The 24,706-nt window shown below is 39.2% G+C and overlaps 2 protein-coding genes across 14 annotated transcripts in view; one reads left to right on the forward strand and one right to left on the reverse strand.

The window, feature by feature from the left end:
* Positions 1-858, forward strand: part of LOC119650702 (tyrosine-protein kinase Fer) — a 132,859-nt gene extending 132,001 nt beyond the window's left edge. For 10 of the 11 annotated variants that reach the window (XM_038053695.1, XM_038053691.1, XM_038053690.1 and 7 more), the window contains one exon: positions 23-162. In XM_038053695.1, coding sequence (XP_037909623.1) covers positions 23-162 — 140 coding nt within the window. Of the gene's footprint in view, positions 1-22 lie in introns of all 11 variants that reach the window. The other variant, XM_038053697.1, reaches the window with a different exon arrangement.
* Positions 16-22,904, reverse strand: LOC119650703 (translation initiation factor eIF-2B subunit alpha). Of its 3 annotated transcripts, XR_005249354.1 has the most exons (7): positions 22,744-22,904; positions 22,587-22,688; positions 14,408-14,780; positions 14,078-14,348; positions 13,633-13,772; positions 13,433-13,551; positions 16-150 (listed from the first exon to the last, which is right to left on the reverse strand). XR_005249354.1 is itself a non-coding variant. In XM_038053703.1 (6 exons), the coding sequence occupies exons 1-5, from the start codon at positions 22,862-22,864 to the stop codon at positions 13,629-13,631; spliced, it is 1,011 nt and encodes a 336-aa protein (XP_037909631.1). In that variant the 5' UTR covers positions 22,865-22,904; the 3' UTR covers positions 13,448-13,551; positions 13,602-13,628. The 3 variants fall into 3 exon arrangements, 2 of the variants coding, with proteins under 2 accessions (XP_037909631.1, XP_037909630.1); XM_038053703.1 differs by lacking the exon at positions 16-150 and having other exon boundaries at positions 13,448-13,551; positions 13,602-13,772; XM_038053702.1 differs by lacking the exons at positions 16-150; positions 13,433-13,551 and having other exon boundaries at positions 13,581-13,772.
* Between the last annotated feature and the right edge of the window lie 1,802 nt (positions 22,905-24,706).

The raw sequence follows: 24,706 nt of genomic DNA on the forward strand, positions 1-24,706 counted from the left end.
CGTTACTTCCTTACTCCCAAAGGGTATCGAATGCCAGCACCGGAAAATACACCGCCCGAAATGTACCGTCTCATGTTAAAATGTTGGTCTGCCGAACCAGAATCTCGTCCACATTTCGATGAAATCTACACAGTAGTTGAAGCTCTCATGCTGCGGGAATAATTGCAATGAAAATATTAAAGGGACTATGTGAACGCATCATCGAAAATTATAATTAGAAAAGTGATAAAGCCTCTATATGTTTTGTAATATATGTAATTTCTAATGTGACCATTGTAAAAACGATTGAATGTATCAAAAGTTGAAACTCTACATTGAATGCATCTTGTATATTGTATAAATGTGATTTGGTTAATACTGAAAGTGCCAAATAAACGTTTTATTTCATGTTAAATTTGCAACTGTTTCTCGAAAAAATCTTTTCCTCATTTTCTTTCATTTAAAAGTATTATTTGAGAAAAGATGTTAAGTTTCAAAGAGCAATGAATGCTGCAGAATGAATTTTTTTATTACTCCGAGTTCTATTTTTACAAAATACGATTAGGAGATGAAGTTAATGATATTTATTTGAAATATTGATGTAATCTACTCTTAAGTATATCTACCGATCGAATTTTCATTGAATAAGAAAATATCAAGCGAAACACCATCCCAAATCAACTCAGATTATAATAATCATTTCTACATTTAACGAGCTAGTTGTAAAAAGAGAATTACATAAATGTTTTAATTTTGCGTTATACATATTTTTTTATGTATTTTTTGTATTAAGAAAAAACTGTTTTTTCATACTTTTAAATAATTGTATTCATATATTTCATTGTTAAATATAAATAAAGCGACTTATATCGAATTCAACTTCTTTTTAATAATATAATTAACAGAAACTAGGAAATAAAAGAATGCAGACACACATCACCCAAGCGAGTGGAATGTTGCTAAATTTCACATTCTATGCTTACAAGCAAGTTTTCGTATTTGATGATATATTCATGTAGTACCCGAGCACCCGCAACCTCCAATTGTATGGATATTGAATGAAAAATTTATTATATACAATTATGTGTATTCAATTTTCTGTTCCTGGATCATGTCTAGAAATTTGCATAAACTAAGTCTACTTAAAAAGGCGTTAATAACGAAAAGGATGCTTTGCTTACCAAACGACGAGCTGCAACATACAGAAGGCGAGAATACTTCGAACAGACTTCAAGAATTTGCTCAACCTCTACTCCCACAAGCGCTGCCGACATTTAGAACAATCCCACCTATCGATACCACAAAAATCGAGGAAATCCGGAAAAGCAACAGGACCTGACGACATCGATACTGAGCTCTGCAAAACGAAGAGCTGGGATCCAACACTCTGGTTCGGTGAGTTTTTCAGTTGGATTATTCAGAAGGATAGAACAACAAATGACTGGCAAAAAGCACGACCGTTCCAATATGGAAAAAGGAAAGCAGTCCAAGAGAATGTTCACATTACCGTCCAATCCGGTTGTTATCCCATACCATGGAGATTCTTGAACTTATCCTTGATGGCTGCATTCATGCCATGGTTCAAGTAACCGTGAACCAAACCGGGTTTGACGCTAGCTTGGAAGAAGGTACTGACGCTATACACACTGAGTAATTACTCATGGAGCAATACATGACAGACGTCGTCCTCTCTACATTGCATTTGTAGCTCTAAAAAGTTATTTGATCGTGGGATACATGATTTCATTTAGTATGCACTGCAATGATAACTGCCGCCAGAGGAACACGTGCTCTCGATTAAATTGCCTTACGACGATACTATATCTATACTGTTTCGTGTCTGTGTCGGTGTTCACCATGGAACCACCGTCTCGCCATTTTACTACAGTTATGCACGCTGTCACATGGTATATCCAATGCCCAGTGCCCTACAAAAGCAGATGATATTTTCCTAGAATTTTTCGCTGCCTGCCCAGAACTGAGCGATTTATATATCTTGAATCAGTGCTATCACGCATCAGCACAACGTGGATGAATTGGCGTTTGACATCAGGCATTCTTTGTGGGAGACGCGCCGACGACGATTTCTTTGCTCTGTTCCCCTCTATAGTTCTGAATGGCTGTCGACTCAGATCAGGCCTACCTTCTTCTTTTTCTTCACCTTTTATCCCGTTCACAAGCGGGGTCGGCTCGCCGTGATCGGTTACGCCATTTTATTTTATCAAATGCCTGATCTGGATGCAATCGCGAGGCTTTTAAATCCCCATCCAGCGTATTAAACCACCGTTGTTTCCGCCGGCTTTTGGTCGCTTAACGTCGACTTCGATGTTCCGAACAATCTTGGCAAGTGAATTCTTGTTAACGCGAAATACGTGACCATACCATCGAAGACTCCTCTCTCGCCATATCGATCGCGGATATCCTCATTTTGGATGTGATCAAAACGTGTCACGCCACTATTCCAACGCAACATCTTCGTCTCCATTACCACAAGTTGCCGTTAATTGTCTTTTATAGTCGGCCAACACTCAAAGCCAGAGAGAGCGACAGGATGGGTGACATTGCGGTAAATTTTAGATTTGAGCCGTTCGTTGATATGTCGATCACAAAGAACACCAGTTGTGGAACGCCACTTCATCCAGGTTGCGTAAATGCGTGAAGCAATTTCATAACGCAGTTCTCCATTGGCTGATAGTATTGACCCGAGATATTTAAATCGCTGAGTTCTGGGCAGGTCACTGCCGCTGACAGTGATTGTACCCGTTTCATGGGGATCGGTCATCAAAAACTCAGTTTTATTCAGAGACCGTGTTGCATAAGGCGAGAAAAATGGATCAATTGACCGAAACGGCACGACCTCGCTACTGAATGGGCTAAAGAAAAATTCTGTTTAAAAAAGCATGCCTCAAAGCAATAATAGATTATAAAATTTCGAAAAATGAAGCGATCATAAGAATGTATCAACAACAAAAGCAGAGACCACAAATAGAAAATATGATTAAGGACAATATGTACAGAAAGAACAAAGAGTTAAGTCTTCATTGAACAAAGAAACAAAAAAAACTACTAAGAAACTATTGAAAGGTAAATTTGCGATTTTGTACATTAGATCCAATTTTTTACATATCTGATCAATCATAAGTCGCCAGGAGCCGATGGAATTACAGCCGAATTGGTTAAATATGGAGGCGACCAGTTACACCAAGTGGTTCATCAACTTGTGCTCAAGGTATGGGACAGCGAATCAATGCCTGACGATTGGCAGCGAGGCATAATCTGTCTCATACATAAAAAGGGAGATATCACACAGTGCAGTAATTATAGAGGTATCACGTTGCTGAGTACCATCTATAAGATATTCTCCACTATCTTGCTAGGCCGGATAGCCCCATACGCCCAGAACATCATTGGCCCATACCAAAGAGGCTTCACTCCAGGCAAATCAGCAACAGATCAGATTTTCTCTCTGCGGCAGGCGATGGAAAAACTGTTGGAATATGGACAACAGTTGCACCATCTGTTCATCGACTTTAAAGCCGCCTATGATAGCATAGCCAGGGTAAAACTGTACACGGTCATGAGAGAATTCGGTATCCCGACGAAATTAATAAGACTGACTAGGCTGACCCTGACCAATGTGCGAGGCCAGATAAAAGCAGCAGGATCACTCTCAAGACCATTCGACATCAACAACGGTCTACGACAAGGGGATGCCCTATCATGCGTCCTCTTTAACCTGGCCCTCGAGAAGGTGATCCGTGATGCTGAGGTGAATGCAAGAGGTACGATCCTCTTCAAGTCCACCCAACTACTGGCCTATGCTGACGATATCGACATCATGGGAAGAACCACCCGAGACGTTCAAACTGCCTTCATCCAGATCGAGCAGGCGGCGCGAGATCTTGGGCTGCACATCAATGAAGGCAAGACAAAATACATGGTGGCAACGTCAGCACCGAAGACGAATCAACCAACAACATCAAACCGCACTGGTCAAACACAAGCACGAACAAGAATAAGGATAGGGGAATACAACTTTGAGACCGTTGACAATTTCTCCTATCTAGGGTCGAAAATCACAACCGATAACAACTACGATGATGAAATCCGCGCACGGTTGTTGTCAGCCAACAGAGCCTACTTCAGCTTACAAAGACTGTTCCGCTCGAAACGTCTCACCATAGGGTCAAAGCTCTTACTGTACAAGACTATGATCTTGCCAGTCCTCATGTATTCCTCGGAAACTTGGGTTCTTAGCAAGAAAAATTGCGAACTCTTGGCCGCGTTCGAGAGAAGAATCCTCCGAAGAATTTTTGGCCCCCTACATGAGGATGGACGATTCCGCAGCCTACACAATGACGAAATCTATGAGCGATACCATGACCGTCCGGTTGTGGATAAAATCCGGCTCAATGGGTTACGGTGGGCGGGTCACTTAATCCGTATGGATGAAGATGATCCCACCCGGAAAGTGTATAAGGGCAATATCTATGGTAGGAAAAGAAGACGAGGCAGACCCTGCCTAAGATGGAGCGATGGCGTGGGCCAGGACGCCAGACAGCTTTTAGGGATATCGAATTGGTGGACCTCGGCGCAAAACCGGGATGTCTGGAGTTCCTTATTAAGGCAGGCCTAGACCGGATACCGGTTGTTGCGCCGTTGATGATGATGATCTATTTCAATATGTCCAACAGCCAACTGTCCAAGATCTATTTTGGCCGAAGGAAAGGAACGTTTTAGGTTTTACGAAATCCTTAGAAATATGGGAAGCGAGCGATACAAGAAAAAATTGTCAACCCATAGCAATAATCTCTAGAAAGACAGGGAGCGAAGCATCCTTTCTTTTTAGAAATCTAGTTCAATTAGATCTAAGTAACTTTTCATATAAACTTCCTTTTTTTATTTGTTGACCTCCCAAATGACATCTGGACCAGTTTAACGATTGATAATAACCAAACCAAGGTTCCTAACCTAGTAGACGATCATAATTGAGGGCAAAATAATCATTGAGCACTTTAGCTACGCAGGATACGTCGTCGCTGTAGATGGAGATGTAAAGTGTTACAATTATTTTGCTTTTAAAAATAAAATTATACGATTGTATCTGGCTGTAGACACCAATTCATTCTTAATTGAAACTTTTAGTAAATCCATTCCATTCCACATATTGAATTTACGAGGACATCATGGAACATTGTGCGAAGTTTAGATTCCCGCCTCTGGATCGATTTTGAAAAGACTCCTACAGCATAAACAGCGAGTGTATCTGGATGCGACATATGACAGCGAAAAATGTCATGTGTTGAATCAGGGTAAAATCTCAGAGGAATATGAAGTCGAAAGCGGAAGCCATCAAGGTTGTACCTTCTCACCGATACTTTTTTCTTCTCGTTTTCGTACGAGTCAGGTAGTACCAGTTGTCCCGTAAGAGTTACATAAAACGCTGAAGATGCTCGATTTAAGGGCTGGGCTATACATAAAGATTGCAACCAATCGTATAGTCTGAAAAATCAAGTCTGGTATCGGTCTGGCCTAGTGGCTCTATTCTAGATTTGCAGTTTTTTCCCACAAAATGGGCGGCCCTGTGTATTAACGAAAACTATTTTACACTCAGAGGCACTAATGAGTGAAATATTCATGTCGGCAATAGAGCATCAAATAAAGCAGAAAGAAGGCCGAAATCCGAAAATGTGGCTGAGATATGTCCATGACATCTTGACAACTGTGCCGAAAGCCAAAATAAACACCATGTTGAACACTATAAACACAATACACCAAAAAATGTACTCAAGAGATGGAGGAAAACGGCAAACTGCCATTTTAGATCTAATTGTTATGGGTTACAGTGGGTACCTCTCTTTCGAAATCAAACCGAGCACCCAACGAACTATCCCTAGCACCTCGTTCCATAATTACCAACAAACAAGTCGGGAAACCGGAAGCTTCACGCTTCAGGAGCGATGAGCACATAACAGTTCCGTGTGCACATAGTTAAAAATCCCACTGCCCTCTATTTTGTAGAAAGCCATTTAAATAAATAATTTGCTGGAAAGCACTGTATTGATAGCAGTCCATCTCATACGCTTCACAGTAGTTCAATATTATTAGCAAATGTGAAGGAGACAGATACGAAAAAGGGCTTGGAAGAAATAGATTCTTCATAAATAGAATTTTAATATTTCACGCGAATGTCAATTATTGTCGCTAATTATGATATGGCTTTGCATGGCTTTAGAAACAGTAAAATCGCGCGAATTTGCTAAGTTTGAACTGCTATAACTTTGGCGTTAATGGCCAGATTTCCATGAAATTTGGCATGTGTATACGAAATATCCTCTATGCTGATGCGGGATTTGGTAGCCCTGGGATCTGAGCAGATATCGGAATGGGACATATTTTGAGGCCTAGATTTCATCTAAGCGCAACAACCTGATTTTTTTTCAGATTTTTAGGTTGGGTAGATTCCGAAAATTAGTCCTGTCTCACTTTAAGTGTGTACATTTTGACTCCTTATTCGCGCACTTTGCAACTCACGTCAAAACACCAGAAAACTTTTGTAAGGAGAAAAAGTACATCATAAATACGGCCAATAAGAACGGCTATGATAGCAAGATGATAGAATCGATGATAAAAAGGAAAGCTAGAAAAATGGAAAGAGAAAACTTAACTATACCCGCAACAAACACCAATACTATATAAGTTCGAATTTTTGTTCACACCAACTAACCAGTATACGCCCAGCACTGAAGACGGGAACAAGTTGTTCCCGAAATATCGATATATGCCGAATGAAAATTCCTACTAGCGTCGGAGACAGTATTGAGTTTTATTTCCTAAAAGTACCTATATATTCATAGAAATAACGCATATCAATTGTTTGTTTCTCTGACTAGCTCGCTCAGACCACTTACAATACAAACATTGCTTAACACTTGTGACAGATTTTTATCGTGGATTAAAATTATGGCAGTTACCTAGCACATAAGAGAGCAAGGTAACGATATAGTATATTTATGAGAGCGAGTTATCAAAGAAACTGCATTGTCGTAGGCAAAATTGAAATCGGGACAGAGCTAAAAAACTTTATACCAAGTGCTATTTGCTTGAAATAGAACGTTCGCCAAGTATATCGTCGACGCAACCTCACAGATTGTCAATAATATCCCAATCCGAGAGTTGTGGACGGGTTTGGTTAGCGTTAAGACAATGAACAATAACCAAATGCATGTTTTCCACGCTTTATGTTTGGGGTCACGGGTATGTTTTGAATATTTGATAATTTGTTTAAAAAATATCGATGCAAATATTCGCATCCATATTCCCCTCCATACATCGTTCGCTCCGCAAGCGCCATAGTACCACCATTTTGAAGATGGGGATGTGACAGCGAAAGAGGAATTTTGTAACACGCTGAAGGGACACCTGCAGCAGTTTAAACTAACTGCTCCTAAGTGACTTCAATACAATAATAGAAAAGAGGCCATTTGCAGTAAATGTTCCCCTCGTGCCATGAAACATCTACAAAAGAACGTTATGCGTGATCAAATTATGATAGTGACCACTACATAGTCAACTACGGCATCGATTATCCAATACACCGTAAATTCAAGGTATTAGGACAGTTAAATGGAATATGGAAGCTACAGGACCTTAAGGGGAGAATCCGGACCCGGGGTGAAAATTATGCAGAAAAAGAGGGCTAGAGTGAAAATTGTATGGATCTGGTGTGAAAATTATTCGAACCCCCTTTTATCCCTTTTTTTCACTGAAATTTTTATTCCAGGACCCCGAGAAAACTCCGCCAGGTTTGTGGAAGCGATATAAAATCCAGCAGTAATCAAACAATTCCATAAAGTGATGAAAACAGAACTTGAGCCCAACTGTTGTAAATGAAAATATTGGAGAATGCCATACGGAACGCCAGAAAGCAACAAAATGAAGAATGGTTCGAAGAACGTAAAAGAGCAATTGACAACAAAAAATTAGGTGTTGCAGCGGACAACGAGAAATACGTAGTAGAAATTTATGGACAAGCGATAAAAATCTGCTAAAAGGAAAAAAGAGAATCATTAAAGAGACAAATTCAGGTCCTAGGAATAAAGTTTAGCAACAATGTTATCGCTAGAAAAGGAATACCAACCAAGCTTAACAAACTTTAAAAACAAAATGCATACTGAATAGGTAGAAAGAGTACTTTAAGGAATTGCTCAACGTTTAAAGTTTGATGGAAAGCTAAGACAGGAAGGCAGAGACAACTTATCAGAGGCTGCCTCACCTCTTCCCTGGAACGGATTACCCAAAATGATTCTCAGTTGTTGTTCGCTCCGCACGACACAATAAAATGCTCGAATTATAAGGGCAACACTTTACTGTCCAATGCATGCAAAATACTGTTGAAAGTCATTAGTAATATACTAAAATAATATTTCAAAGCAAAATTCCCTAGTTTGCAAGAACAACGATAGACCAAATTTTTACTATTCTGAAAACCAAGAAGAAATGTTACCCAGTATAATATCGGACCCCAAGTTATAATATTTATTGCCTGTGCCCGGTTATTACTTGAAAACACAACTCTAAAACATTTGATATTTTATCAAGAGTAAAATAGGAAGATGACAGACTTCGCATTAAGGTTAATCGCCAAATTTTACGTTGTCATTACCCGCCCCGCAGTAGGTATAGCAATGAAAATTGGCCGGCAGCACCTACTTCGTCCCTTCTGTACAATATCCTTGATCCTATATTGTTATAGTCAGTTGACTAAAGTCTAGGCATTATGTAAAAATATAGATTATTAAAAAATAACAAATCGACACGTTATACGAGGAAGAATCTAGAATATTCCATTAAAAAATGTTGTTACGAAAAATTGATAGTCAACATTTTAAACGAGTTTTACTCAAAGTCACGCTTTCACAGTTCTGGGGAAGAACTCATAAAAAACTTTTAAAAATTTTTTTTCGATCGCAGGGCAGAGGCGATCTTATCAGACGCTGCCTCAGCGCCTCTACCCTGCGGAGCAGCGTGACCGAAAGCGGCAAAAGGTGGCAATTGGCTCGTTTATATGCAATTCAAAACCCGCCAAGGGTATGAATTACAACGACCGAAATCGCATTTGTTTGAACCTACAACTGGTTAGAGCTAATAAAAATGAATTTTGTTTTGGGATGAGCTTGTCCTTAGCCCCCCATCTACTTGATGGCGGGCTGCACATATTTGAGAAGCAACTTACTTCTGCTATTCAGTGCGCGGACTAATCTTTTGTGGGCGAGCGCCCAGTACGATCGATCGAAACCGCATAGCCAATATTTAAAAATTTTTAAAAGTACTGGACGCTCGCCCACGAAAGAGTAGTCCGCGCACTGAATAGCAGAAGTAAGTTGCTTCTCAAATATGTGCAGCCCGCCATCAAGTAGATGGTGGGCTAAGGACAAACTCATCCCAAAACAAAATTCATTCATGAAAAACTACTTAACAGATTTATTTGAAGTTTGAATCCCTTATTCTACATACTCATGCCCATATGCCGATATGCAGAACCTCAAAAATATTGGAATTTCTAATAATAAAAACTTTTTTAAACAATTTAAGATAAAAAAATACAACGATTTTGAAAATTTTTGTTTTATAAATTAGCTATTTTGTTATTTTTAAAAAATAATTTGAATATTTGAGTTTCCGCACAATTCAACAACTCTACAAAATAGAAATTATTTTTTTTGAATTCGGGCCACCACAGGTGTGCTTCACCGAGTTAGACCATCTTTTCTTCAAGGAGTCTACTTTGGTCATAAAAAGATCTATTGATTAAGGCAAAATTAAGTATAAAAACATTTTGTTGTATATTTTAAATTTCCATCAGAATCACATTAAAATTTCAGAACAGTCATAATACATGACTTATTCAAAAAAATAATGGAGTAACGTTAAAGTTTCGAGCGTCACACGATATTACTACTTTAAAGCGGAATTACTGTCGAGAAAATGGAATTGTAGTATTTCATACTACGGCCAATGCTATAGGATTAAAACATGAAAACTGGAGGTAGCAGATGAAGGTTTCTTACGGATATTTGAACGGGAAGAACTGAGACGGATCTTTAGACGGAAAAATAAATTTCTAACTAATAGGGAAAGTGCAGCACGGTCTATCAAGGGATACATTAAAAGCATCGAGGAAAATGATAGATACAAAGCGATCTACGAAACCTCAGGCGAAATTGCAGGTTACATAACTAGAAACAGAAAGCAGAGGACCGGCTAAATATTGCGCAAGCCAAAACTCTCCTCGAGAGGTATTGCTTTATGATGATGATAGCTGAAAAACTGGATTATAACCCTACTAGTTATTGCAGATGAAAACTACTTTTGTTAAGGAAATTAATTCACTCGAAGATTCGTTTTGAGAATGATGGGGTCCTAAATCCGCATCAACTTAATGCTGGACCGGACCAAATGGGGAGCAACTTACTCCCTCTTTCCTGGTCCACGGACCCCTCGCTTAGGGCTTGCACCCAAACTTTAAAAAAAAAGCCAAGCGACGACGGCTTTACGGTTTCTTACCAGGGCAGAGGCAAATCGTCAGACGCTGCCTCACCTTTGCCCTGGGAGCAGCGCGACCGTAGCGGCTCGCAGATGTTGAATGCTCATTTATATAATTCGTAGAACACGACATGCCTGACTTTTTTTTTTCACTCGAAGATATCGAGAACTACTAATTTAAACTAATCTAATTCAAAGAGCAGAGTTCGAAAGTACATAGACACCGCTGAGCCGCTCACGCTACTCCTCTTCGTTCTCGCAATGAACACTGTCACGCGGGATATTCAACGTTGGGCGTCCTCATTTTGGGTTCGAACCGTTCACCAAAATTTGGAATGACAGCCGAATGTAACAGAGAGTTTATGATGGACGACGCTAAAAGAGAGTTAATTAAAGCCGACCTTAATGAAATGGGTAGACGAAAATCTTACACTGAGTCAGGAGCATAACTCACTATGATCAATTTAGGAAGTAGATTTGCGATCGATATGAACCCATTGTTGAAAAATTGCGAGGAGTGCCTTTCATAGTAGTCGTGCCGTCCGCGTCAATGATAACTCGTTAGCTCGATCGCTTTCTAATAATTAATTAATAATATTCAAGTCAATACAAAGTGATCTAAACATCAATCGACGATGATTTAAAAATTTTTCAACTTCACTCGAACCAACGCGCTTATGATCAAGAGAAATGATGAACCCCATGCAAATGAGTCCACCCCGCTAACAAACGGAACAAAAGCTAAACATAAAATGGGATACTGAAAAAGTGTATGCAATCAAATTCAAATATGCAGGTTACTGGTAGAAGGGCTCTTTATAACCAACGAAGTTTATTATCGCATTTTAAGGGACAGATACACTTTATTCTTAAAAAGCTTCCCCATCATCAAATTTACTTTAAGCATCATACGAGGGCGGACCGGAATACAGAGCAATTTGTACACCCATCTCCAAAAACAGGTGTTTTCTGCTGCCACGCTAGTGGGCGCTGCAATCATCTTAGAGAAAAAAAGTAAACGGCATTTTAACGTACGGACTTAACTATAGTCCGCAAACTAGGATTATTAAAAAATATTGAAAACTAAGTTTTTGGTGCTGTGTTAAATTTTTTTTTTAATTTTGATGTTTTTTTACGGCTTCTTCAATGAATAAAAAAAAAACTACTGAATGAATCGCAATTATCCTAGTTTGCGGACCGTAGAAATATGTTCTGAATAAATCGTGAAAATTTCAAAGAATTTCGTTGGATAGATTTTTGGCTATGGTGGCAGCCGATTTTCAATATGCGGTTTCGAGGAAAACGCATTTAAAAAGTAGAATGCGATTTTCAGCCATAAAACCTTAACTGACTATTAATCTGCTATACCTAATCCATAAACCTTAGGTTTCTTCAAGAAACACATGTACGGCCTTGGCTTCAATTCTTGTCCTTTTAGCGAAGTCATTCGAACGTTATTCGGGCACATAAATATGAACTTTATTACGGCGATCGACATAAATCTGGCATGTGACTTATCACGTGTTTAACACTATAATTTCCGAATGCCTCGGAATGGAATATCAAAAAATCACTTTGCCCATATATTCTACATTATATCTAGATACAATTAATGCCAAAAAAAATCGATTCCGCGGATCCGACACACAGGAGGACTCCCTTAAGTTAACCATAGTTTACGGTTGGTTTTCACGTTTTAAAAATAGAGAAATGTCTATTGAAGACCAACTTCGTTTAGGACGCCCCTCAACGTTAAGAACTGATGAAAATGTCGACAAAATAAATGCCCTCGTTCGTGAAGACCGTCGTCGAACCATTGATCAACTCTGTGGGATGTCGGGAATGTCATGGAGTTCAATTCATAGAATTTTATCCGAAGATTTGCACATGAGAAGGGTGGCGGCCAGATTCGTCCTGCGCCTTCTCACAGATGAGCAAAGGAAGGGTCGACTTCATGCATGTTTTGAGCTTCAAAATCAGCTCGAAGAGGACTCTGATTTTTTTTCCAAGGTGACTACTGGTGGTGAAATAAAAATCGCTGGTAGGCTTAAAGGACATCCCGATGAGTGAATTTAAAAAATGTTTTGAACAATGGAAGAATCGTTTGGAGAAGTGCGGTGTAGTCAAAGGCGAATACTTTAAAGGTGATCAAAAATTGGTGTGAAAATATAGAGAAATAAAGAAGTTATGACGAAATTCGCGTTTTTTTTTTTTTGGGTCCCCCCTCGTACATAGGTGAGTTAATGATACGCCTCTTTCTGGATATTTTCGCGTATCATCTTCCACTTAGAAAATGGTACCTATGGAAGAAAAGGTCACTGAATACCTTTAACAACTCAACTTTCTTGCTGCAATAGACTTTTAATTTTTAATTAGGTAAAAGAGATTAGTATCTTCTCTAATAAAGAGACAATTCTGAAAATTCGTACCACTATTAACTACTAGTTGACTGCATATCATCTTAGTGCTGTTTAAATTATTACAAATGGAAAAGTGGGTGAAAATTATGCTAAACACTACTCCGGAAGTAAATCAAGCATGAAGAGACAACTACAATTCTTTCATTTTAAACGATTTCTATGGTGAAATGTTTGATGTCTATAAAATACCAACGCAAATCTAGCTTCATTTTAATTCACTTTTTTGCGACAGAATGGAAGACAAAGAGATGAAAGACTATTTAGCGTTTTGTACAGGTAAGCCATACACAATTCCACAGTTCAGTTTATATTCTATTTGGCAGTATTATTTACAATTTCAACACTAGACCTTTCACATTTTTAACCAGCATTATATTCCATAACAGTAGCTTCAACAGGTGATTTAATATAAAGATCCCCAACTTGATATTTACAAATAGAAACCTCACGCCTGAAATTTAATCCAAACCGATAATTCCGAAGTTTACCTGAATTTTTTGGCCACTCGGTCAAGAGTTAAAAGTCCGTAAGACAGTCAGAGAGCTTGGGCTTGAATGATAATGGGGGCGAATTCAAGTTGGTTGGTCATGGAACTTTTGATTTATCTCTGAAATAAAGATCTCCATAGAAAACATATTTTGTACTTTATATCCTTACACAGGATTTATTTTCGGTGTGACATATTTACAAATACAGTTTAATCAATTCGTCACTAACGGCAGATGGCGTAAGGATTCCTAAATCGGTGAAGAGAAGTGTAATGTATGCGGGTGGCGTGTAGTCGACCATTGGATGAGCCTTGAAGTTGTCCCGTTGTCGTTTTATATACTGAAACGGAGCGTATAACATTTATGGATAAATTAAGAAGGGACAATTTTCTAACTTAAATTCAATAAAAATATTTAAACGTGTGTTGCAAAATATCTCCCAAATCGTTCCAAATTAGAAACAGGAATGTATCACGCCTATTTGCGATAAGTTTTGAATTTTTAGGGAAGCAAATATAATATTCTAACAAAACCCTTCAAGTACAATGGTTACCCAATAAACGAATGTATTGAAGGGTTAACAACGCCACATAGGACAATACATACAAATTATGAACATCAAACTACATTTAGTAAAATCCAAACCTTATATTCCACTGGCAAATCTCTTTGATTTAAAGGATAAAGTCTTGTGAACTTGAAACTTTCCGCTAACACATAGAATGGCTTCTTCATTTCCCTAGCGCACAGCGCCATTGTAAAGCTGCCAATACGATTTATAATTCCACCGCTTTCGACTACTCCTTCCGCACCTACCATCACCAAATCAACACTTTCCATTACATATCCTACGGCTGAATCAAGGATTAAGATAGCATCGATTCCGACTTTTTCTAATTCCGCAACCATCTGGTCTCTGAAGAAAAATAACGCGAATAAGAATAAACTAATCACTACTGATGATGAAATACATACCCGGCGTTGTCAGGGCCACCGTGTGTTACAAACACCTGGAATTGCTTGTTGGATTTCGTATGGGCATCAATTAAAGCTTGTAGCACTACTCGAGATCGTGAGTGGGTGAGGATTCGACACCCATCCGTAACAAATTGTAGCGCTTGATGTGCGATTGTACTCCGTGACTGTAGCAACTTCTCCAAAAAGATCTTGCCCCTATGTAACATAATCTGCTTACATTCTTCCATAGGCTTATCATCAAATTTGGCAAGTGTTATAAAACGCATGAAGAGTTCTGTTCCCGACACGATAGCCGCTTGTGATAAATCAGTATTCCTCATTTCTTTCACAGCTTCTTGAATTGTAGAGTGTAAAATGTGTACAGTATCAACTGAAAATCAGGATACATCAATATTTATTATATCATATCATATCAGCATAAATACTAAGCCTAATAGATTGTGTAATATTGTATTGGAAAACAGCTTTGTCCAAAAAATTAGAAACGGTTACTCCACTGTTCACTCCTTTGTGGAGTATGGGGCATTCACACAGACTCAGTTTTCAAAAGGGACTATTTGAGTTATATAATCACCATCATGAGATCGAGGAAGATAGTGCGTGATTGATTTAAGTAAGGGAGATCAAGATAGTGGAGTTGGGTGAGACAGTCCACGCCGGGGAAGTTCTCTTTAAAGATGAGGGATTAGGTGAAATTGCGTTGAACTTTTTCTAGGATAAAACGATCATAGTTGTGGGAAGGGGAACAGATGACGGATCAATACTCGTGAATGCTATATACGAGAGAGGTGGAAAGTGCTAATGAAGATAGGACCGAAGCCAGACATACTGGAAACAATTGCAAATATCCAAAAGAAAACATCACATCGAATAACACTGCTAACATTTAGTGCCAACTTATTTATAAAGTACTATCAAATCAGGGCACCGTAAGTTCGGCTGAAGCGACACACAGTCTACAGGGGAAGCTACAAATAAAAACAAGCAAGTGACCGTGAAAGTATAGAAAAGTTGACAAAGTATAGAAATAATAGTCCACCTAGAATGGACCCTTCTGGTAAAACAAAGAAGAAGAAAGCGAAATGGGATATGCAACTATTAAAAGAAACGATGGAGGAGCCATTGGGGTGGTAGGAATCGAGCTATAATGAGTGAGAAGGGAATATTAAGAGAGGCGAGTTTGAACAAAAGTATCGTGTATGTATCATTTGAATTTAAAGGTTAAAAACCGCAATAACTTTTTTTACAACGTAATACCTAAAAAGAGACAAGACTAGAACCTATATATGATCGCCAAGGTATCAAATTTCAGCAAAAAAAAAATAATCGCAAACATTTCCCCACAATTCACTGATATTTTGTACACCGACGCGACAATAAATTAGAGATTATTTTATTTTAGGTTTACTCAGTGCACATTTAAAAAATACGTCTTTCCCTTTTTGGCCCTGGAATAAATAAGATTGACAGGATAAAGACTGCATCCTGCCATTGGCATCTCCTCTGCAGTATTATTGATTCCCTTATTATCCAAATAGCATCTTCCCTCGAGAGCCTGTAGTAGCTTACACTAAGGGTGTCCAAAAACACATGAAGATGCAAGCAATGGATTGTAGCTCTCAAAATGTGATTCAAATTCAGCCGCGCCTTTAAGAAACCAGGTCATAACCGAGGCACGGATTTTGGAGGCCTCACCAGATTCATGTTCCCTTACGAAGAAATCTGTGAAAGACAGGTTTCCGGCTTCAATGGAAAACCTTAATCCAGTGTCTACAGCGCGGTCAGCCAGAAAGGACATACAAGAACTCCCTTAATGAGATGAACTGAAAACCTGTCACAGCCAACCTATCGGTGACATTGCCTAATTCTTCAAAAAACGGGAGAGAAAGGTTCGGCAGAAGGAAACTTAATTGTCAGAACCTTCTCCTTCGCCTCTACTGGGAGAAACGGAAGAGAGGGAAGGTGGTGATCTGGACACAACTGGTCTAATTCCAGATCCATGCAGCCCATACACCGTGAACCTGAGAGAGCTCCCAACCGACGACAATGGAAGCCGCTGCGAAAGAAGGCGACATTTTTTCGGAGTGAGGACATGGGCGTTGCTACATAAACAGGTATGGAGATATCCAGAGAAATCGGACGCAAGAAAGAAGATAAGGAAAAGCTGGCATCCCTGGTGAAATCTACACTGAACGCAGCAGACTTTTCAGTTAGGCACGGTTTTCACATTAGACTCCGCTACAAACATAAAGGTTAGTCAAATTAACCTACAGCCTACCAAAGCGTTTTCTTATCTACTGGCACCAAGACCGGCAAAGTTACAGGACCGTCCGTATATATTTCTAATAAAAGAGCCATGGGTTCGTTTAAAAAAAAAACTGCAGTATTGAATCAGTAAAGAAAACCAGGATGTTTTTCGATAAGAGATCATCGAAGCCGAAAGCCTGCGTCCTGACGTCAAAATTGTTGGAAGCAACTATGCTGAGACAATTTTGGGGTTGCGCCCCTATGTTCGTGGGGCCAAGAAGAAGTGAAGTAATTGATCTAACAATCTGCACTACCAAGTTGTTAGAATGGATTAGAGACTGGCGAATGCTAAATGAAGTTCGACTCTCAGATCAACGTCACTTAGAATTTGCTCTGACTATTGCAAGCGAATAGTCTGTAATACACAGACGAAATCCTAGAAAAACGGATTGAACAATGTTCAATGAATTTCTTGCCAACAACGTGGAGTGCCCTAGGCGACTAAGGACAGCTTTGACGCTAGAAGATCAATTGGAAACTCAGAATTGCACACTTTCAGAATGCTTTGAACAGGCTTCTCCTACTTCCCGAGGCCAAAGCGGTAGAATAATTTCATGGTGACTCAGGAAATCAGCCAGATTACTTCTGAATCGTGCTTACAAAAGCAATAAGAATGAAGACTGATTAAACTTCCGGATATACGTTATCATTAACTCGATGCTCGCTTATGCATTCATAGTGGGGTGGGTTGAGGTGAGACAAAAAAAGTTTTCACTGAAGCTAGCTGCACTATTACCGGTGCCATCACCAAAACATCCGGCGCAGCTCTAAATACATAACTTAATATGCAGCCTTTAGATATATTTATTCAAAGCACTGCAATGAGAACATCTATGAGGAAATAATGGATGTGGGGAGCATAGAACATTGGAAGAATTATTGGCAGAACTGAATTCAGTTTTCGCAATGCCTTCGGATTCTCGGATCCCCATATATCTGTTTGGTAGAAAATATGAAGAGAAGAGAAAACTGGGACGAAACAAAAGAATGTGTATCAGAATATACAGACGTTTCCTACACCGAAGGCTCAAAAACAGAATAGGGTTCTTAGAGCAGGAGTCTACTTATCTAATAAGAACGGGAAATGTGTTTTTTCCTTAGGGTAATATGCAACGGTCATTCAGGGTGAAGGGCTGCAACGTGGATAACTAAGGTTAAGGCTAGACGATAGTCAAGTGGCATTGGGGGCGTTATGCAGTTTTTTGATTACTTCAAAAATCGTTCAAGAATGTAGAAATCGATTGAGCGCTGTTTCTCGATGGAGGAATTAGTTTGAGTACGCAGTCAATTTGATGTAGAGGGAAATGAAATCTTGGATACCTCAGCAAAAGACGATTCAATTTGCCTCATACCAGGACCGGAAGCAACAATTGGGATGTCGGAATCATTGGCTGATGCTGGGAAAACTGGGAACAAGCTTCCCATAATGGCAGATGACAGAGCCTCAATGCTGTTAGGCACACCAAACTTCCCTATCAGAACCAAACAAATATACGGCAAAGTTTATCGTGACGAAAAGCAGTGAATGCTCAGAAGCTTTGCCTTTCCCTCCCTCATACACGTACACCCCCGGGTAGTGTACTTCCAGGAGGGTCTGTACTGAATCCAGTCTGAAGCTCGTGAGAGTAACGTCGGGTTTTCTAAGATAGTTTAACTTGGCCGATTCATCCCTTTTAAAGATTCTGCACAGCCTTGAAGTCTCTCTTTCGCCTTCCAGTTCCTCACAGTTCGCTCTAAAGGAGTTTCGAACACCCAACGAGCCTCTTATATTTACGCTGTGAGTTCCTGAAATTTAACCAGTCTTCGTTCTTATTACTTTTGCAAGCACGGTTCAGGAGTCGCCTGAGTTTTTACAGTTCCCAGTTCCAGCAAGAAACCGTTTTACCGCTTTGACCTCGGGAAATAGGACAAGCCTCTTCATAGCACTCTAGAAGTGTGCAGTTCATAGTATTCAATTCATCTTCCAGCGCCAAAGGAGTCCTTAGTCGCCTAGGCAACTGTGCTTTATTGGCAAGAAGTTCATTGAACTTTGTCCAATCCGTTTTTGTACTTCAAGCTGTTCGCCCGCAATAGTCAGATTGAATTCTAAGCATCGATGGTGTGACAGTGAGATCTCGTCTAGGACTCGCCAGTGTGTAATCAACTCTAACACTTTTGAGGTGCAGATTGTTAGGTCAATTACTACGCTTCTTCTTGGTCCCACGAACGTAGAGGCGCATCCTATGTTTGCAGTCATAAAACCAGCAGAAGTGATGAAATAACTTCTCTCCTCTTGGATTGCATTTGCTACTGCCCCAACAATTATGTTGAGCGTTCGCATCGCAACCTATTAAGAGTTCGATACCACTTGATTCTGCGTGCACCACCAGATCCCTAAGCTCTTGCTTCGGTGGAAGATACAAAGAATCATAGGGTGAATAAGCGGAGCCAACTATGATGTTTTTCCTCTTGCCATTTATCTGGTATTGTATGATGACCGTAGCTAAGTCCTGGGAACAGTACTGTCTCAGCATAGTTGCCTCTAACCGTCTTGACATCAGCACTCAAGCTCTCGGTCTTATGGATCTTTCGCCGTAGAAGATCCTAGCCCCCTTTACTGATCCAATGCCACAGATTCTGTTAAATGGAACCCACGGCCCTTTCACCAGGAAGATGTAGGGGAAATCCTGCAGCTTTGTCAGTCTCGCTGACAACACATAGGAGGAGATTTTGGCATGCTGAAGGTTGATTTGAACAATCTTTATGGTTTGCGACATAAACTTAGTCCATTGTGTTATGGAAAACAGTTAGAAGCGTATGCCGCAGTCCGCGTATGACGGGGTTTCCCACGCCGTACCGCCAGAGACTCGATCCCCTCGTGTTTGATTTCTCTGAGAAAAGCCGCACTTGGAGGTACCGCAGTTCCCATGTTCTCATCCATGAAAAATCTCATCTCATCCCGCGGAGCATTCGTCTGTTTTCCACTTAGCACCTTGATTGGTTTGCGGTGTCCGGTTTGTATAGATTCGATTACTCGAACTGGCATCAAATCAGCTCCGTTCACGTCTATGGTTTCCCTTTCTTCCGCCTATTCCTTGAAAGGTGTAGGAAAAGTTACTAACAGGTAGGATTCACTCTGTAGTTCCTTCACCAGTGCGAACCTCCATACGAGGGTTCCGCCCCTGTATGGACTATCTTTCGCGCGCAGTTCCATTGTGGCAGAGCGCACCGAAGATGCTGCAATTTGCTCTATATTGTGTGAGTCGAAAACCATCATTGTTCTTCGCTCTCAAAATGGAGATGATGCTCTACAATTTTCTGATATAACTGAATTTCAATCTATCTAGGAAAAAGTAGGGAGGGCCCGATAACCAACATCCGACATGTTCTGTCCTGCGTAGCTCAGTGTTCACAATCATGAACTTGGGCCGACCGCTGGAACTCAAAGCCGGGATTGTCTGCTAGGGCCACTTTAAGGCAGCCTCGTCAGTGCAGTCCAAATGGAGAAGCTCATCGCGAAAACCTTGATTGTTAAATCTTTCCGTGTTACTATATGGCGCACGGGTCTAGCCCCTGTAAGTAATGTCATCGGAAGACGAGAGTGAGGGAGAAAATTATTTGGACAGATGAGTCCAACATCAACTTTTTTGGGCCTTGTTTACCAAAATATGTATATAAAAAGCCCAAAACGCCAATAAGAGACTGCGACATAATATGGTACTTACAATGAAATTTGCCGGCGAAAAGGTGTTATTTTGGGGATATTTTTGTGCAGAAGGTGCAGGTCCGCTACATCGAATCAATGGAAGTATGGATGCTATCAACATAATTAAGTCGTCATATATGGGAAGTTTGCAAAAGGGGGGGGCCGAAATGTTGCACAATACAACAGGACAACGACCCCAAACATGCAGATAAAAAAACACTAGAATTCTTAAGCAATGACAAAATTTCAATACTGGAGTGCTCACCACAATTACGGGACTTAAATTCTATAAAAAATTTGTACGGCAATCTGAAAAATCGAGTTTATAATTATCAAAGCGCGTTTACAAATCCAAATGAACTTTGGGAGCGCTATAATGAAGTATCGGCTTCTATTTCTCAAGAAGAGTGTCGGAAACTAGTTGAAAGCATAGCATCTCGTATTCAGGTCATTATTAGAGCGAAAGGATCGTTCACAAAATATTAATATAGATTTTTCCTTTTTTATGTAATATACCAAAACTGTGTAAATAGCCCTAAAGGGATTCGATTGTTTTTTGCTTGAATAAATGAATTTTTGTATCACTTCTTTATATTATCTACAATAGACTGTCTTTCGTAAACCATAAAAAGGTTTTTTTTATTTATCTTCGATTTAGAACAATCCATAAAGAGGTTAGAATGTGAAGAACATTAACACAATTCTGTCCCACACTGTATATACAGTCTACGATGCAAATCCCTTTGCCACCAGTAAGACATGAATCACAAGCTTTTGGTTTGGAACGCTCTTCGAAAAAATCGTAACTCTGTAAGAATTTTCTAGTTAAGTAGAGCCCACCACAACCCCTCTAATTTTGGAACGCTAAGAAAAACGGCTCGTCGAATTAGAGATTCACAGTAATATGCATCACTCATTGCAGGCGCTCATGCTAAACCGCGATGTGCAGAATTTCAAGCCGGTTAAAACGATATAATCTTATTGTCAGTCGTACTTGGGTTTTGGCTTCCATGTTGGTTGTCACCCCTCACACGCCTCTACGTACATGTTCTTCTACTTGAATTTCAGTATTCAATTATAAACTGGATTTTTATTACAGATTTAATTAAGAATTGCTTTCCTTTCTAATTCAACTGTGTTGAAAATTCCTTGCAAATCAGCACTTACTATACATGATCCTTGGTCCGGTGTAGTGCAGTTTCTAAGTTAATTGCATGCTGCTGATTTCATCATATTCATCATGCTCCACCCACCCACATCCCTCCTCTAAGTATTTATGTCATACAAACGCACAGGGTCCTGAACAATGTTTAATGGTTGATCTATCAGCTATTTTTTACCAATATTAAAATAAGAAATCTAGTGATAAGTGCGATGCAGTCGGAAAGTAAACCTTAAAGCATTTCTGTTGAATTGGTCTAAGCTGGAGAAACATCATCCTTCCAAGTTTAGGCATCCCTTCAATATAGTAGTCCAGTGCGTGCCAAAGAACGTTCCTACCAAGTTGAATTAACTAAAACTGAAACCCAGAAGCCGTGCCTGCTACTATCCTCAACCATAGAAGGAACATGCACGACCATTTGACAGTAACATCGGTCAATAGACTACAGTCTCACGAAGTTCGAAACTTAACAAAAAAATAGTGCGTGGGGTGCTATTGTAAAAATATTTAGTAAAATTTCAGAAATTATCAAATTAGACTTCGAGCAATGATCAACCTAAGCATGATTACTCCAAATGATATGAACTTGATGCAAACTCGCACACAATTTCATATAACTAGTAAACCAGTTCTCAATTTAGCTATCTTCATGGTATCAAGACCAAATCTATATTTTCTAAGCATATATCATGACGACACTGGGGTCCAATGATGCAATGGGACAAAAATACTTGAAAAAAAATTCCGTCATTCCTTCGACTTTTGATACAGCAAGGATCAACTTTAAATGTTCAGCCATAGTGGCAAGATTGAATTCGCTTTTAGTATTCGACCAAGATAGAAAGCTGCCAAACGTATTAGCCCTGATTTTGGCAGGCTGCCAGCACGACGAGCCTTCACACCTTTCACTGCTCGTAGGCTCATCAATAGAATCAACCATCCACGTGTATATTATGATTGCTCCGTTTTCAAATAGGGATAGGAGTTTATTCCTTATTTAAAGTTATAGGTAGATATCTTACACTTCGTCCTCTCTAGAACCATCAATAATGTTTTAATCGCTGCAATTCCCGACGACATACTCTTATCCTCTTCCATTTGCTGCGCGAAGTATTGCTGGACACCTAGAATTTGCAATATTTTGAAATGTGCTCCTGAATCTACGTCCTCCGATCTTACTAAAGTCCTTTTTCACACTTGCGTCCGGCATTCTTTCGTCTAATAGCGAAGAAACTCTGTCGCAATAATTGAAAAACGTATTTAACTTTTCTAGCAGAATGTCAATTTCTGAGGTTGACATTTGTCTGAAACGTCAAACGCGTTGGGGGCGTGAAAGCCGACTATCGCTAAGTTGGATAAAATGCGATAACAGCTGATTCCAATTTGCGAAAATTTAATGGTAAATTTGAAAGTGGTCATATGGAGATTTTTTCTCGACGCTGTAGATACCTTTCAGCATCTACAGTGTGTGTTAAAAAATGAAAAAACAAATTAGATTACTTATACATTGAGAAAAAGGTATTCATCCTTTCATCTGTTAATTTTATAGGATATGAGATTATCGGGCTCAGACTGCACATATTTATCAGGATTCATATGAGTTTTGTTGTGCGAAGCAATATATAGTAATATTCCATAGACACCAATTGAATGGTGATTATATGTAACCTACAGGCTCGAGGAGAGAAGGGGAAAGGCTTCGGAGTGTTCGAAGGACTCCAAATAGAGTCTTAGCTAAAGTTAATAATAGATACCGAAAATGATAAGGACAATGTACACCTACTACTCAAAACTCCTTTCCCAGGAATCTGTTCCACCGTGTAGGATAGTGAAATTCTTTCTGAAACCGCAACAACAAAAAGGAAAGCCGGACCATAGTAACATTGAAAACGCTGAAATCATTCAGAAGGGATGCTGTCTTCCTAGTAATACTCCAAAGGGCCCCAAAAATCGTTCTAGATTATCGGAGTATTTCTAACGATTACAGGTAAGAAAAGCTTATTCATTAGCAAACAGTCGGTAGACACTAGATTGAATTCAGATTTAGGCAATTGCTATTCCCCTTATTTAAAAAACTTATAAAATACTAATTAAAAAAAAACTCTTCTTCTTGCAGGATATACAAATAAGTCTTTAAAATCTAATTAAATATTTCTTTTTTTTCAATATTTAGATATATGTAAGTTCTTAAAAACTAATTTAGCAATATAATTAATTAGAATAGGATTATAGATTTAGATTAGTCTAAAAATAGTTAATAAACCGGCTGATGAGCAGACTTGTTAGCACTAATGAAGGGAACAAGTGGTTCCCAAAAATATCGGAATTTGCAATACCAACAAATAACACTAGCGAATGTAAAAAAAAACAAGTTTTTATTATTTCAAATGCATCCCAGGTTCCTTCTTGAGAGTGAGCTAAAGAAATATAAATGTATCGTATGTGAAAATTGAGAATGCCCTTATCCATAAGGAAGCGAGGAACGAGGATGAGCAAAATGTTGGAAAACAGACTAATACCAAAATGTACTAATTTGTCATTGTCACATTGTCATTAACACAGACCAAACTTGTCTCCGCTAGTAAAGACGAACTGTTATTGTTGAATAGAAGTACAGTGTTACGTTGATAATATTGTGTTAATTTATGTGAATAAATATTAAAATTGAAGGCAAACAAGCGACGGATGAGCTGACCATAAAGCAGGGAGAAACGCCACTCTATGGACCAGATCTCTTCCCAAGAATCGAGAAAGGTTTTGTGGCTATGGAATTCGGAAAGGAAGAAAAACGGTTGAAAGAATTATACTGAACGAACTTACCAAAAATAAAACGATTCAGAACGTTTATGGGACTATATTGATCAAAACGCTTGAAAGATTGCTTCAAACTTAACAAGAAGAGCCTCAAGTTCATGATGAGAATACTAACAGACCATTTAGAGCTAAATTGCCACCTGGTAAGCTAGAGATATCGACACTTAGAAATGGAAAAAGCTACGATTTCTGATAGTTATAGGACTGACCGATATACTGTAGTAGGTAGTTACGCCATCGCCATCAAAGAGACTCAATAATTTTTTAGGCTGCAATGGAAATTCTGATACTTTTACTATTTAAGAGGAGGGGGAAGATTAACAGAATA

This window comes from Hermetia illucens, chromosome 3 (genome assembly GCF_905115235.1).
Source record: "Hermetia illucens chromosome 3, iHerIll2.2.curated.20191125, whole genome shotgun sequence".
Classification (NCBI taxonomy): domain Eukaryota; kingdom Metazoa; phylum Arthropoda; class Insecta; order Diptera; family Stratiomyidae; genus Hermetia; species Hermetia illucens.